At 35.8% G+C, this 17169-nt stretch overlaps 1 protein-coding gene across 10 annotated transcripts in view; it reads left to right on the top strand.

Moving 5' to 3' along the window:
• Positions 1-16249, top strand: part of PRPF4B (pre-mRNA processing factor 4B) — a 36666-nt gene extending 20417 nt beyond the window's left edge. Inside the window, exons 7-17 of one of the 10 annotated variants that reach the window (XR_005526591.1) lie at positions 1269-1342; positions 2589-2679; positions 3333-3480; positions 4762-4899; positions 5481-5634; positions 8292-8406; positions 8999-9150; positions 10501-10587; positions 11647-12388; positions 12895-12940; positions 13455-16249. Coding sequence is in view for 1 of the 10 variants with exons in the window: in XM_039222738.1 (XP_039078669.1) it covers positions 1269-1342; positions 2589-2679; positions 3333-3480; positions 4762-4899; positions 5481-5634; positions 8292-8406; positions 8999-9150; positions 10501-10587; positions 11647-11850 (1163 nt within the window). In the remaining 9 variants the exon portion in view is untranslated. Of the gene's footprint in view, positions 1-1268; positions 1343-2588; positions 2680-3332; positions 3481-4761; positions 4900-5480; positions 5635-8291; positions 8407-8998; positions 9151-10500; positions 10588-11646 lie in introns of all 10 variants that reach the window. The other 9 variants (XR_005526590.1, XR_005526588.1, XR_005526587.1 and 6 more) reach the window with 9 other exon arrangements.
• Positions 16250-17169: the final 920 nt, after the last annotated feature.

Raw genomic sequence — 17169 nt, 5'->3', positions numbered from 1 at the left:
TGCCAATTGAAATTCAAACTTATATAAGGTTTTCAATAACTTATTTGATTTTTATATTTCTATTTTAGTGAGAAACTTGACTCCTAATATGATTAGGTTATTTTGAAGCTTTTATTTACATAGTTATCAGTATGATCAATAGTCTTTCATACGTGTTTGTATCCAATCTATACAAGGACACACAAAAATATACACACTCCTTGATTTGAAAAGATCTTTATTCCTTTTTATAGATGTGTACCATTCCAGTATAATGAACGTGCCAAAGTGTATTCCTTCTGTCTTTAAATGGTAGATGTTTGGGTTATTTCCAGTTGTTGGCTATTCATTGGACCATGAATTATAATAGCATTGTGCATTCTCATTTTTTTAATGCTTACCACTCTCTGAGATGATTTTGTAGAAGTGGAGTTGCTGGGTCTAAAGAGTACAGTTGTGCTGTGTTTCCAAATTTTATTCTGTAAGGTTTGTACAGTTTTGCCCTCCCCAAGTAATGTCTGAGTTCTTGTTTATCAGGGCCTTGTTTTTTTTTTTTTAGAGGGTTTTTTTTTTGGGGGGGTGGGGGTTATTTTGAGAGAGTGTGCACATGAATGCAAGCAGGAGAGGGGCAGAGAGAGAATGAGAGAGAATTCCAAGCAGGCTCCACACCAGCAGTGCAGAGCCAAACACAGGGCTCAAACTCTCAAAACTGTGAGATCATGACCTGACCTGAAATCAGGAGTCAGTTGCTCAACTGACTGAGCTACCCAGGTGCCCCTAGAATTTTTTTTTTTTTTTAAGTTTGAGAGAGGGGGAAAAGTACATTGTGAGGGTGGGGGCAGAGAGAGAGCGTGAGACCAAGGATCTGAAGCTAACTGACAGGAGTGAGCCCAGTACGGAGCTAGAATTCACAAACTGCGAGATCATAACCTGAATTGAAGTTGGAAGCTTAACTGACTGTGCTACCCACACATCCCTAGAAATAGAATTTTTTGAAGAGGAACTTTGATTCTAATAATCATTATTGAGGTATTAGTATATTAATTTAATATTGGAGAAACTACTGATACTAGGTCTTTCAACTTTCTGAAATGAATCCTTTTAGTAAAGAATGGGTAGCTTTATATATCTTAAGCGTTAACAAAGTGACTTTAAGATGGTATTAATGAAAAACTGATACACAAGAGGAAAGAAAGTTTGAATTGCTAGTGATTTTACATTGATGACTTATTTGTGTTTTAATTTATATCCGTTCATTTTTCAAACATTACTGTTCAATTTCCATTTAGGTTCATCTCAGAAGAAGCTCTTGGCACCTGATATGTTTACAGAATCTGATGATATGTTTGCTGCCTATTTTGATGTAAGTAATTTTACTTACATAACTTTAAATGAAATGTATGTAAATAATATACAAAACATAAAGTAAAAAATATATGTAACAAATGTGTTTGTATTATATATAAAGAGAGAAAAAGATAAAGCAATAATATCCTAACATTTGGACAGTTTGAGTAAAGGTTATCTGGAAATTCTTAGTACTAGTGTTGCAACATTTCTCTAAGTCAGAAATTAGGTCAAAATTTTAAAAAACAAGTACAGCAGAACAATTTGAGAACTTCAGAAAAGTTAAATACCAAATGATTTAAAAATGTGTAGTTATTTTTCTGAAGCAACTTTTTCTTGGATTTAAAAACGTGCGTGGTTGGGCATAGTTAGCTGAAACAAGGTGATCTCAATTTTGGCTTTTTTAGCCATTTTATCTGTTTTCTTGAAGAAGTCTTAAAAACGTTCAAAAGTATGAGACTATTTTCATTATAAGTTCAAGAAAATATGAGAAATAGGCTTTGGCAAGAAAAAGTAGGAGGATAAACAAAAAATAGGGAAATTAAAAATGGAGTAGGTCCTGTGTCCAGGACCCTGAAGACATTGATCATTGGCTCAAGTGTCTGTATCTGTTTAGCACAGAAATCTAAACAATACTAGGTTAAGGGAAGATGAAATGATGATTGAGCCAGTGAAAATATCAGTGCCCATCATTTACTTGGGTGATAGTGAGGGGTCTTTTGGGTATCATGGAGAGTGATGTATAATATTCTTAATTTCCCACACAAACTATTAGTGCAGCCAGTGACCTTTCATGCATATATGGGAAGAGGAGCCAGTGGGTGGTAAGTGGACAAGGCAGTAAAATAAATGTCAAATGGGCAGAAGAGATTGTTAGAGTGTTGGGTACCTATTATTAACTGAGTGCCCATCTAATTTTTGTCCCCCTTTGTCTCTTAATAGCTATCAAAAACCAGACCTGGTTTTGAGTCTTTATTTTCATTTATAATGCCCTATTGTTTATTTATCATTTATAATGCCCTATTTATTCATATTCCTAAGGGTTTTTTTGAGAATACTTTAGCATTTTTTCCTGAGTATTATTGTGATACAAGAGACTTTGGTAATCATGTTTCTAGGTGATGGTAAGAGTTTACTTAATTTGGCATAAAATGTTTTTTGAACTATAGCTGATTTTGCCTTTTTTTTGTTTTAAGTGAAGTGTTTTAAATGTCTGCCTGATTAGTAGGTAAATGGCTCTCTTGTTGCCTCCTTCGTTTCAGAGTGCTCGTCTTCGGGCTGCTGGCATTGGGAAAGATTTCAAAGAGAATCCCAACCTCAGGGATAACTGGACGGATGCAGAAGGCTATTATCGTAAGTTCACAGTTCTGATTAATTTTAGAGTTCCTTGCAGTATTTCGTAGAATTCTATTGCTTGATGCAGTCACAGGTTGGAGAACTCTGAAAGTCCCATCACAGTGCCAGCACTTACAGAGTATGGCACATCGATAGCTGCATGAACCATGTTGTATTCTAATACTCAGCCCACGAGCTTCATGAATAGAAGTGAGGTAAAGACTTGATGTGCAACTTAAATCTATTCAAAGTTGTTTTCAGCCATGAGATAAGCCTCCAGGAGGAAGGGGGAACGTCACTTGCTCGTCTTGATCTGAAACCAAGAAAAACGACATACAAGGAACTTGGGATGCCAGTCATGCAGTGTTTGTCATGCAGGACTACAGTTGGAAACACTTCAGTGAGCACATTTCTTCCCTACTCAATGTTGAAATCCTCAGCAGTGGATAGGAAGTGGGCATGCAGCTTGAACCACATATGAAAGAGTGACCAATGGAGGCTTGGCTTTGATTCTCCCTGCTGCCTAGGACACCAAGCACACAATAGAGATTTGACACATTTTTTTAAGTGACTGCACTGTGTTTCTTTTTGATTTATTATGTGTATCTCAGAGTTTTCTTAAGTAATTATTTATTGTGGTCAGAATTCCATTTCTTAATTTGCTTTTCTAGGGGTGAACATAGGTGAAGTCCTAGATAAGCGTTACAATGTGTATGGCTACACTGGCCAAGGTGTATTCAGTAATGTTGTACGAGCCAGAGATAATGCAAGAGCAAATCAAGAAGTGGCTGTAAAAATCATCAGAAACAATGAGCTCATGTAAGTTCAGAAGACATATGTAATGAAACCTAAAAACTAAAAAAAAAAAAAAAAAATGTAACGGTCTGTAAAAGTATTAGTTATAAAATGACAGAATGATGGTATTGAATCTGTTGCCTTTTTTCTTTTATATAATAGAGATGATTGCCGTACCCATATGTTTTAATAAGCATAGTTCATACCACACAGTTGATGCTAAAGTCAGCTTGCCACTATTTTTATTATTTTTAAATTTATATCCAAGTTAGTTAGCATGTAGCACAGTAATGGTTTCAGGAGTAGAATCCAGTGATTCATCCCCTACATGTAACACCCAGTGGTCATCCCAACAAATGTCTGTCATTCTTAATGCCCATCACCAGTTTAACCCCTCCCCCCCACCCACAACACCTCCAGCAACCCTCAGTTTGTTCTCTATATTTAGGTCTCTTCTATTTTGTCACCTCTCCCTATTTTTATATTTTTGCTTCCCTTCCCTTATGTTTTATCTGTTTTGTATTTTAAATTCCACATATGAGTGAAGTCATACTTGTTTTTCTCTGACTGGCTAATTTTGCTTAGCATAATACACTCTAGTTCTGTTTATGTTGTTGCAGATGGCAAGATTTCATTCTTTTTGTTTGTTGAGTAATACTTCATTAAATTATAACTAGAATTTTATTTTATTTTTAATGTTTTATTTATTTCTGAGAGAGAGCGTGAGCAGGCGAGGGTAAGAGAGAGAGGGAGAAACAGAATCTGAAGCAGGCTCCAGGCTCTGAGCTAGCTGTCAGCACAGAGCGCAACATGGAGCTCGGACCCATGAACCGTGAGATCATGACCTGAGCTGAAGTCGGATGCTTAACCGACTGAGCCACTCAGGCGACCCTATAACTAGAATTTTAGAGGAAAACCAAATATTAATACTTGGTAAGACAGCCGTTATTAGACTCTTAACACCATAACTTGTAAGTGTGGTTCTGTTTTTGTTAAAATAACATTTACATCAAGATGTTTTTGAGATAAAATCTGTGCAGGATTGAATTCCCTATAAGCAATGTGGGTTTGTTCCTCACGGTTTCTTTCTGTTGATTATTGTGGAAATTAACTACATGGGAATAGTATTTGGCTCAGTATAAATTATTGCATGAGTGACATACAGACTTCTCATTCCTCAGTAGACTTATTAGTATTTAAAAAAAATTCCAAGCTAATCACCTATAATACATCAGATTGGAACTAGTAAATAGTTTTATTTTTTTTTTAAATGTCTTGTATTCATTTTTTATTTTCTTTTTTCAGGCAAAAAACTGGCTTAAAAGAACTAGAATTCTTGAAAAAACTTAATGATGCTGATCCTGATGACAAATTTCATTGTTTGCGACTCTTCAGACACTTTTATCACAAGCAGCATCTCTGTCTCGTATTTGAACCTCTAAGGTACACTGTCAAATCTATACGTTTCAAAACACTTAGATAAGTACGATGACGAAGTTTCTGCCTGTTTTATTTTTTCCAGTTAGCTCTGGTTTTGTCTTTTACTTTTGGTTAAGAACTAGCTTCTTGACAGTCGTTAATGTATAAATATTAATTGCACACCATGGGCCAAACTCTGCAGCAAGACTCTCCAAAAGTTAAATACTTTCACATCATGATAAAAAGAAATGGAAGTAGTGGAATAGAAATACAGTTTTGATTGTCAAAAGTATGGGTTTAGTTTTGGGCTTTCAGATGTAAACCCATTCTAAAATCAATAGGAATTTTACCATTGTGTGTCTTCCCTTCTGTTTATTTTGAAAATTGAGTTTTATTGGAAAATTGTGTTATATACACACAGATTCATGTACTCTTTCAGTGTAGAACAATTAAACATCTGGGGGGTTCTTGAACAGGTACTATCATTATAATCTAGATTGCAGATTTGATTATACTTAATGCTTGGACATGATTTTGCCATTTTTATTTCCATTTTGCATTTTAACTCCTAATTTTGTGGTGGTGTTGTTTTTCTCTCCTAAAAGTATGAATTTACGAGAGGTGTTAAAAAAATATGGTAAGGATGTTGGTCTTCATATTAAAGCCGTGAGATCCTATAGTCAGCAGCTGTTCTTGGCATTAAAACTCCTTAAAAGATGCAATATCCTACATGCAGATATCAAGCCAGACAATATCCTGGTAAGTTCAACAGGTTGCCTTGTACAGCCATATAGCTTCTTACCAGTATGTGATTACCACTGTATTAATCTAGAAAGATGTCTTAGAAGAACAACTCCATATATTAATTACCCATTACAAAGGACTTAATCAGTGTTTACTTTTATGGAAATTGGTCCATGAAATTTCATAGTAAAGTGTAAGGAAAGAAGAAACAAGCTATTGTCCCCAGTTTTTTTCCATTTGATTGATGGATTTAGAGTACACATAAATCCCAGGAGTGCTTTAGTGGAATAATGATGGGTTTCCTCTGGTATCTAAAAATAAAAAGAAATAAAAAATGCTCACATGTTGCTGTTTTGAAATTAGGAATCTTCACAGCTCTTTGTTCTCTAATTTGTTGTCTGATAGGGTTAGAGACACTTAAAGGTAATTATCTCTTAAGTCTACTGAGTAGACTTATTTGTCTCTAGGTGCCCAGGAGGGGGTCCAAACACAGTAACTCAGTTGTGATTAGGTATTACATTGAAAGACCTCCCTTTCACAGTCTTCGCTTCCTAACTAAGGACTTCTGGTATCGTAATATGCAGCTTTAACAGTGTTTATGTTTTTGAAATTGAGAGGTAATAATATCCTTATAGGAGAGTGATGAATGCACACTTACTTCCCTCCCTGGCCCCATTTCTTCACCGTCTTCTGAGGTGTTCAGAGTTGGGGGTATTTTCACAATTTGAGGAATTTTTAACTTGTCTGCTATTAACGTGTTTTTAAAAGATTATAATCCCATTAAAGTTTAAGGACCCCTTGTCAATAACTTAGCTGTTCAGATTCTTCTTTTTCATCTTTTTTAATATCTTAAAATACTTCCTTCCAGACTAGCACATAAATAATGAGACCTTCCATCAAAGCATGTTTTGTCTGACTTTACAATGTATTGCATATCTAATTTAACTTGGGGTTAGAAGAGCTGAGTGATTACAGTGAAATCATTGAATTGTAGACTTGCCTAGTCAGCTTCATAGTTTTTACCTAAGTTTTCTCTTTTTTAAATTGTGAAATATACCATTCATATCAAAGAATGTGTAAGATCTGTAAAACTTAAAGGTAACTATTGCAGTGAACATCTGTTTAACGACCGTTTAAGTTAAAGAATAAGACCTTTGCCAGTATTTAGGAACTCTTATTTTTCAAACTTCATTTTGAGTTAATGCTACTCTAACAAGGTTTTCACATGGACTTCAGACATTGAATGTTGTCTCTCCTTCCCAAGAAAGGAGGAAGTAGACCTCAGAGACCACAGGGAGCTGTTTGTGAATGAAAATCCAAAACTTCTAGCCCAGGATTTCAACCATCAATGTGGTAGGAATACCACAATCCTCATGGGAGGGTAGAGATTGTGTAGCCAAAGTGAAGTACACACAAGTGTGGCTCCCCTGCTATCATTTAAGGCATTTTAGCCAGGCCAGGAGTGGAACTCTATCTGTGGAACTGGTAGATTCTAATTTTAAAATTGTCCTGGGGTTTCTCTGCATTTTAAACTGCATCGTTAAAAAGCTGAATGCAGTTTATACTTTTTTAAAAGCTTCACAAGGACTTTTCCATTTAAGAATCGTATTTTTCCAGAAACCCAAGATGAAAAGAATGGTTATGGATATGGCAGTTAAAAATAAGCATTTTCATTAGCTTAATTCTGTGGATATCTGTAATGGGCCAATCTGTAACACTGACCAGACTTTGATATCCCAGTAGGAAGTGCCTAGGGGTATTTATTTAAAAGTGTTATGTTCTTTGGGGCGGGAACTGTAGGCCAAGTTCAAGTCCCAACTCGGAATTTGTGTGTGTCTCTTTTGAAGGGGGGAAGGGACTCTGGAATATGAATTATCTTCACTTGTTAATCCTGAACATGCTTCTGACTCATGAGTGGCAGCAGCCATGGGAGCAGCTCCAGCCTTTCTCAGCAGATGTCACTGTTACTGTGTATGTTGAAGTATTTACAAAGGAAAAAAGAAACAAATGACTAATATAGAGTTCATATTTATCAGTTGTGCCAAATATATTTAACATTTTCTTGACTAATACTTTTTTTATATTTAAGGGATTTAGTATTTTAGACTTGAAGTGATTGCTAAATTTGGGATGGTCTAGCAGCTTCCGGTGAAGAATGTTTTTATTCTGTTTTTGTCCAGATTTAATCTGAATCATCCTCTGCTTTCATTGCTATCCTAACTTTCTGGCAACTGAAAGTTAACCTCAGTCAATTGAAAGTTAGAATCTAAGTGTGGTTCCTTCTTAGTGAACGTCTTCATGTTCCTTTAAATAGTAACTTGACTTTATTCAGGTATTCTGGGGATTTTTAGAAGACACTTTGCTTCAAAGAGATTTTTCTGTTACCTCTCTCTTTTTTAAGTAGCATAGGTTAAAATTAAATGTACTTGGTATTATTCCGTATTTCCTCACTGAAAAAAATTCTTTTAAGTAATTGTAATCAAATATTTGATAGCTCTTAATTTTTTATAATTAGGAAATTGAGTTCTAAGATAATTAGAAAAGGAATTTTTAAATGGGTAACTTTGTTTTCAGTATTGGAAATAACTTCTCAAAGCCAATTGTTTTTATCTGATTATTTGTCTTAATTATTTCTGGCATGAATTAAACTTCCATGATAAAATGTTTTGCAGGTTAATGAATCAAAAACAATTTTAAAGCTCTGCGATTTTGGGTCGGCTTCACATGTTGCGGATAATGACATAACACCTTATCTTGTCAGTAGATTTTATCGTGCTCCTGAAATCAGTAAGTCTCTTCAGCTGTTCTTTGACCTGGGCCATCATATGCAGTGGAAACAGCGTATTTAATGTCTAAGTACTGTTTTCCATCGCACTTCAGCAGCTGCTCGAGGTCATTCATGAGGAAGGGAACCGTAGCAAGTTCATCCTCCTCAGGTGGAATGGTGGTAGTTGTGACAGGAGTCTTGATCATGTCTGGCAAGAGTAGCAAAACAGTTCTGGAAAATCCTCGGCTTTAGAAGACTGCTCTTGATTACGCAAGGTCTGATTATCAAATTTATGGATTATATGGGACCTTTGTTTTTTCTCCTCCTGTTGCTTTGGTTGAGGCTGATTAGCACCTCCACCAAAGATGAAATGAGAAAAGAAATACATGTGTTCTTATGCACCACCCCCTTCAGTTCCTTCCACATTTTCTCATGTTTTAAGGTTTTTAAGAGTCTAGTAGGAATTACTGGGAAAAACATGAAGCTAATACCAGAATAAGGCATTAGGATTTCAGTTATGGAGGCCAAGCTAAATTAATCCCTTACTAATGAAAATAAATTGTAGTTGATTGTTTTTATCTGCATGTATTAAAACTCCCATTTTTATTTCAGTTATAGGTAAAAGCTATGACTATGGTATAGACATGTGGTCTGTAGGTTGTACCTTATATGAACTCTACACTGGAAAAATTTTGTTTCCCGGCAAAACCAATAACCATATGTTGAAGCTCGCCATGGATCTCAAAGGAAAGATGCCCAATAAGGTAGGATGTTAGCATGAGCTGTGTTTTTGTTTTCAGGGTCTTAGCAGTAGTTTATTGCAGACCAGTGGATTACTGATGCTTATTTATAGTGGCTATAAAACAATCTCAGAAAGGCAGGTATATGGCTACTGTGATTCCTTAGCTCTTTTTCATTTCTGCTGTTTAAGTTAGTGGTTCTAATCAACCAAGAGCTGTCAAAATAAGAGGATTTGTTTTTCCTCTTTCCTCTTCCCTTCTGATGTCTCTCTTTGCCTTTTTTACTCTTTAAATTAAGCAGGAGCGGCCTAGAGTTTGAAGTAGAATTAGAATTGAGGAAAAGAGATTGATGAGCATAAATTTGTTCAGCACCGTACATGTATAAATATATGACTGTTTCATATCTTTGTTCTTCCCTTGTTCGTTTATTGTCCTTTAATGATGGGCAGAGAAGCAGCCTTGGGAACACACCGTTTATTGATAACAGCACCAAACATGTTTGAGAGGTGGAATGAAAAAAGATGCAGGTCAGGTTAGTTCAGATGTGAAGAAGGGCTCAGTTGTCAGAGAATGACGGGGGACTGTTGGAAAAGGAACTTGATGACCTTCATTTTATTCACACTGGAAGTTATTTGGGAAAGGAAGTTACCAAGAAAACTCCCTTGAAATTGACATCTTTATAACCTAAAATTCACCCTTAATGCTCAGCCACAATAATTGTTTCAGAAATGAAACAGAAACTTGAGGTATTTATAAACCTGAGGGCCATATCTTAGACTTTGATTTCAGCTTAAATTTGCTGAACTTCTGAGAGATTACAGATTTTTCCACATATAGGTCAGAAGCCACTGTGTTTTTCAGGTACTGTCCAAATTCTATTTTGTTGGACTTGGTTAGAAGTTGTTACACAGAAATTCGCTGTGTTGGTATTTATTTTAATGAGGTCTTACTTGTATCCTCTGGGGGCCGTTGGAACATAATTTGTGAAATGTCATTGGGTTTCTTCAACTGCCAAGAGAAAGGGGCCCAAATGTGTGATATTTTTCCTTTCTAAGCACAAATTATTTTGTCTTTGTTTGATCCTCAGTTTTGAATATTGAAAGCACAATGTGATACTATAATTGATTGGTTTAAGTCACTACCTGGGAAAATAGAATTTCATGGTATAGTAGTTTTAGGCACAGCATTTCTGTTACTCTTTTTCAAAGATGTTAAACTCTCCAGAGCAAGGAATCTAAGAGATTTCCTAAACGAGGAGACAAACCTAGAGAGACTAAATTAATACATATTACATATGTTATGTATTAAATTGTTAGTAGGCCAGACTGTTCCATAATAGTTCAAAATCCAAGTTTTGTTTTGCTTTATTGCCAGATGATTCGGAAAGGCGTATTCAAAGACCAACATTTTGATCAAAACCTCAACTTCATGTATATTGAAGTTGATAAAGTAACAGAGAGGGTAAGTCTTCTTTCAGCTGTGTTATGTTAAATGATAATCTTACTGTGAACAACTGAATGCTGGGTGGTACTAGGAGCTGTGAATATTTAAAACGCCAAAAATAATTCCTTTTGCTCTTGGCCAATTCCTGAATAAAACACAATCGGGTTATGAAAAAGATGAGGGATTTAAAAATGTTTGTCTAGTATAATGAGTCTATTTTTATTATAGCTCATATTTAGGCCCTCTTCCTTTGTTCTTTGGATCATTTTCTTTCTCTGGCCTCCCATCCAGTTTCTGTCCTGCTTGCCAGAGTGATCTTGAAAACAAACCTGATCATGTTATTCTCCCTGCTTAAAATCCCTTCTTTGGGTTCCTCCCTGATGAACTCTGCCATCTTCAGCAGTTCCCACCTCCTCGCAGTACTCTGTAAACCCCACCTTGCCACATTTGGCAGCTAGCCAGAGGGCCTGCTGTGTCACACCTCCGTGCCTCTGTTCACAGACTGTTCTGACCTTACCTGCCTCCTGCACGCCCTCATCCTCAAAATAATTTATCCAACTTCAAGCCTTAGGGGAAATACACATTCTCTATGAGCCCTTCTAAAACCTCCAGATTAAAGTAAGGGCTTCTTTATTTTTGCCCCATCGTATCTGTTCTAACTTTGTCAGAGCACTTAGCCACAAACACTTTTTGGATGGGCTTGTTTCCATGTCTGTCTGTTACCACTTCAGGGTAGGGAAAAGTTTAGTTCTAACTACAGTGTTTACTGTTAATTGTTATTAAACAGTTTTTAGCTTTTCACAGACTTCCTTTCTTTTGACATTTTCTATCTTTTTACAAAATTAAATTATATTTTTAAAAAGCTGTCATTGCTAACTGGGGTTGATTTTTTTTTTTTTTCCTTCAAGTTTTTTGGTTGCTTCTTAAAAAGATGTAGAGAATGTAAGCGACGTCAAAGGTTTCTATGAGTAGATGACAATACATATATTAGAAGTTTTGATAGACCAGGGAGTCTGATTTAAGTTACATATGTTTAGTAACTCATTTAGACATACACATTTTAAAAATTATTTTTAGGAGAAGGTTACTGTCATGAGCACCATTAATCCAACCAAGGACCTGTTGGCTGACTTGATTGGGTGCCAGCGACTTCCTGAAGACCAGCGTAAAAAAGTACACCAGCTAAAGGACTTGTTGGACCAGATCCTGATGTTGGACCCAGCTAAACGAATTAGCATCAATCAGGCCCTACAGCATGCCTTCATCCAGGAAAAAATTTAAACGAGATGAAGAAGCTCCAAGGGTTTGAGTAATTAAATACAAAGACTGAAGAAATTTCACAGCAGTTTATTAATGTATATAAACTTATAAATATTTCTCCAGCAAATTTGAGGAAGCATGATATATTTGAATTAACACCAAGGGTGATATTTCTTTTAGAAATGTTAGTTAATCTGTTTTGTGTCTTATGTGAAATTTCACTGTAGAACTGTTTTAATTGCCAAGACTGCACAGAATTACAGTGCAAATGTATATGGTTGCAGTTCACATAAAAGACAAAAGCATCTGTTATCAAATGAGTAGTAATATTGGGTGGTTGATTTATTTTTAGCAAACTTGGCTTCATATTGGTCTTCAGATAAAATGGCCAGCATAAATGCTGTTTATATTCACATTTTCCTAGGTGTGTGTGTGCAGGCCACAGCAGCATGCCCTTGGTGTAGTCAGTGCCGAAGGGGGTCTGTTCCTTCTTGAGCCTGCCTGCAGGGATGGTCTCCTCTTTTAAAGCAGGTTGTGTACAACATTCAGTACACTGAAGGTAAGCTAACCCATCAACATCACTGGTGTTTTAAGATGTTATTTTATTGGAACAGTTGACAAATGAGGGATATTAGCTTTGTGGCAGAATTCCCTGCATGTGTGCTAACTGATCTCGTTTTCTTTTTTGGCATCGCGACTGTGGCATAGTTACGATTTCTGTTCTGTTCATCACATTTAAAATTTGAAGAGTGTGCGCTTGATGGATAGAGCGCCTTCAGTGTACTGTTTCTTACTAACTTTAATTTTTTAAATCAACTTGCTATAGACTTTATATACATTTTGTTAAATACAGTTCGTAGTGACAAAAAAACAATGCGTAGTTTTCATTTACTAATTACAAATGTTGAGGCCTAATTCTGAGTCCTCATATTTAAAAGTTAGACAACATAATGAAATTTTTAACTATTTGTATGTCATTTTGAAAGTGTACTGCTTTATGGTAAAAGTGTTTTTTCATTTGTTCATTGTTTTCATTATTTGTGATCATGTTGTCTTTCAATACAGGCATAAACCTTCCACTCTTGAACAAAGCAGCTGCTTTTTAAAAGCGGTAATTGCTTCTTTACCTTTTATTTCTTTTGTAAATGAAGCTTTTCTTTAAGAATGTGACTTTAAAGTGTTGTCTATTGCATAAAACAGTTGACACTCACTTATTGTAAAGTGAAGATTGTTCTACTGCATGTGAAGTGGACCATGCAGATTTCTGTATGTTCTCAGTATGCATCACTAGATAATAAAGTCTTTTGTGAACAAGGCATTTGTAGCCATTTTTAAAAGTTTTTGTCTTCAGTGCTGGTAAGTCAGGTAAACCATAAATAGTTAAAAGCAACCTTTCATTTCTTCCTTTAAGTCTTTGAAAGAATTATTTGTTAAAGTTGTAAAGCCTAGCCACAAGCTTATCATTTTATTAATAATCAGGATCCTAATTATTTCATCAGAAAAATCCTACAGATATTGTCAGCTTTCAGTGTAGTGAGATAATTCCTGTAGGTTATGGGGTATAATTCAGGATTTAACTAATATTTCTGCTATTTTCTCACTTTTCCTTCTGATGGTGCGGAAAGAGAAAAAAGGAAAACGGGGCACAGGCCATTCAACGCCTTCTCCAAGGGGTCTGATTTGCTGAGACACCAGCTTCACCTTCTTAACAAGGTTATTTCTGACAGCATGTGTAGATAAACATTTAGCCACAATTTAAAACAAAATCATGTAAATCAGCTTGGTTTTGCAACACAAAGGAATTCCGTATTTTTAAACATGGCAGGGGAGCTTTTTCAGAAATGCATAGGAGTCTTTTTTCTGTTTGGGTGGTAAAATTAATGCTTGTCTTCCTGAGCAGTGTGGAAAATAATCAGATTTTTGGGGTTAAAATAATATTTTTAAATTGTAAATGGGATTTTTTTATTCACCCAGGCACCTAATAACAACAAGCATGCACGTTTTGGTGCATTCAAGAATGGAAAATCAGAATAGCAGCATTCTTCTGGTGGGTTTTGCTCCATTTAAAGACATGAAATGAACTACAGCCAGGAAGGTGATAGATGATATAATAAGCCAACTTTGAATCTACACCCCGTCTCTTCGTGGTTTAGACTTTACTAAAATAAATACAAGGTAGTTTCCATTTTCAGGTAGAGGGAAGCCTTTTACAGAAGGCTTCACAGGTGCAGCTTTTCCACCTTAACAAAATGGGTAGTGATTTTCCCACCATGATTTACTTTATTTTGGTGATAATATGCTGCATATTCGAGTCTTTTATAGTTATTTTCACTCAAAATAGTAACATTTTGATGCTTCTGTTGATTTTCATGGCTTCATTTTGTAAAATTATTTAAGTAAGTTAACTTCCACTAGAAACAGTTCATCTTATGCCTTCAAAACTATTACGTATTCTTTAAAAAACAAAGTTGCTTGTTACTTGTTCTTTGTGTTTTAGGTGCAGTTCAGTGGAAGATGATGACAGCCAGAAGACATGAGCTAAGGTTTCTGTCCTATAAAAGATTAAAACAAACAAAAAAGAATACTCCATTTAATTTTTGTCTAATTTTTAGTTTTCAGCCTTATGATTTGGGTTTCGTTAATGTTTGGCACTTAGAGTAGTAGTGCTATTGTGGTGTTCATCTGTACATGCTTGTTTTATTGTGCTTCCTGCCTCTCCTCTCTTCCCTCCCCTACGATAAAAACAGTGGTCATTGAGGGGTAGGAAAGACTCCTGAATGGTGAGATTCCACATAAACACATGGCCATCAGAATTGGTCCCTATGGGTTATTAGGAAACTAGAAACCACCAAAACCACGTGCAAAAGAATAGCAAGTGGTATTTTAAGAACACTACTATTCAACTCCCTTAATCCTCCAGTCCCCAGCTTTCCTTTTAGTCCCTTTGTTTTTCCAAGTGCTCCAGTCATGGTCTTAAAATAGACACAATGTTTAGAACCACTGTCAGTTTTTCTTCTTAAGGGAAATGAGAGAAGTCGACGTTTGTTCCCAAATTTAGCATTCCTAGATTTGTCTATTTGAAGGGAATGTTGTAAACATTCTTTATATACATACACATGATTTGATTAGAATTGGTAATTTTGCTGATGCAGAAATTTGGAGCTTTGTAAGACCTCTCTTTGATTCTGGTCAGTTAGTGAATTTAACATACATTCATATTTCATAATAACTTGTAACTGTAGTTTTCAAATAAGTTGCTCTCTGATATAAAGCTTTTTGTTTTATTACACTTCACAGCAAAAATACCCCATGTATGTGTCAGACTTCAGGGTTCTTAAGTCTTAGGACACAACCCTCAAAAAGGTCCTACCTCTTTCTGTAGTGAAGGGGTAGTTGAGATCCAGAAAGCATATACATTGTAGAGCTTGTTCTCTACGTAGACCTTCTCAAAGGTCTCAGAAATCAGGTTGGAATATCCAGGTTTTGAAGGAAGGGAGCATCTTGTCATAAATTTTAAAGATCTTTCCAGTATTCACATTCACCCTTAAGTCCTTATTAATAGCATCCTGTTTATTCAGTCTCAGTGTATAACTCATTTCCACTTTACTACTTCAAAAATAATTCTGTATTTTTAAAATACTGTAACTTTTTCCCCCCATTATGATAACCACCTCTTTTCTCTAAAACAAATACTCAGGGCATTTCTATAGTACAAAAAAAATGTATGTGTTTTATGGTACGTGGTAGAGCAGAGAAGTGTAATGTTCTCACATTTGTTTCATATTTGCATCCTTCCTACTGTGCTTTACTTGTACTTGATGATCATTTGGTAACTGGAGCTGGCTAGGTAGAAGTAAAATCTCTGCAATGAAACAGAGGATTCACATATCTTCAAACTTAGGCCAGGCAGTTAAGGAATGCCCTTTTTAAATGGTGGAGCTAGGAAGGAAGTAGATTCTCAAATAAGTAATTTCCTTTCTTTAGTTATAATGATGTCATTAGAAATTGGGCCTCATCAAGTGTTTCTTTTCTTGTATCCTAGTTCAAGCATATATTACTCAGCACAAGTTTTATCATTCTAGATGGAATGTCTTCCTTATGGAAATGTTCACTACAGATTCATTTGTGTTTCTTTACATGTCAATAATGTACACTAAATTGACTTAAAATGTTTTCCAGTTATTTGATAGATATCATCATGGCATCTTTAATTTTTTTTTCTCCTTCTGTATGTAGGGTAAGTGACTGTTCTTCTGAAGAATCTTTCCATTTAGTGATCAAGATATGGAAGCTGGTCTCTGAAAATACTCAATGTATCTCAGTTACTCATGGTATCACTTGAATTGTAACTTGGCAGTTTAAATAGAAGCAATGTTTCCAATTATTGGGAAAACTGAATAAACTATGTCTCTTGTTACCATATTGTCTCCTGATTTTTCCTTTGCTCAAACTTGGTATTTTGTGCTTAGTTTTAAATTCAAACACCTATTTCCTACCTAAAGTTTCTTAGAAACTGTTTCACTGTTGTTCATAGATGTGCCTGAAAGGTATTCTGTGCTCAAATCTGATTGGCAACTGCCAGATTAAAGTTTGATTTAGTTTAATTACAGCCTGATTTATTTATAGGCTCACAGACTTCTGATGTGCATCGTAAATCCCAGTGAAGGGGAAGGGCGTAGAGAGAAGTTTACCCAAACCACTTGGCAGAATCTGCCTTTCACAGAAACTGCCGTTTGGAAATGGCCGAGTTAGTATGATCTTCCTTACAGGCATCAGAATACTTCTAGCAACCAAGTGCACAACACACACCAAAGGATGTTGGAATCCTGTCCTTGTTACATATATTTCTGATTTGGTTTTCCTAATAGAAATATCATAAGTAATGAGAGAACTTCTGTATTGATTTAATTCAGTTTGTTCACTGCAGATGGGGAAGGCTGGCAAATATACTGAACTCTATTCTTAGTCCATCCACTCATTTTCATTTAAGAAAATGTCTTCAGCTTTAAAACAAAAACATATAAAATGCTTAGAGGGACAGGGAGATTGAGTGGCTCTTTAATACCAAGCAGGACTGGAGGATGGAAGACTGGCCATGTGTGTGGCTGTGTGAATACACCTGACCTGGCCAACAGAGGGTTAATGACCACATGCTATTCCTCTCAAGTGACTGATGAGAGTCAGGAGATTCTGTTTTTTATCAGAGAAGGTAGTATGCAGAGTGTGTTGGGCTTGAGAGGAGGTTACTGCAAACTCTGAAGAGAAAGATGTGCTTTCTCTCATTGGGGAGATCCGAAGATTCAAGGAGGAGCTAAGAAAAGGTATCCATATATTAGAGAG

The sequence above is a fragment of the Hyaena hyaena genome, unplaced genomic scaffold (genome assembly GCF_003009895.1).
Source record: "Hyaena hyaena isolate Hyena2069 unplaced genomic scaffold, ASM300989v1 scaffold_1187, whole genome shotgun sequence".
NCBI classification, from domain to species: domain Eukaryota; kingdom Metazoa; phylum Chordata; class Mammalia; order Carnivora; family Hyaenidae; genus Hyaena; species Hyaena hyaena.
This window is presented reverse-complemented; position numbering and strand designations above follow the sequence as displayed.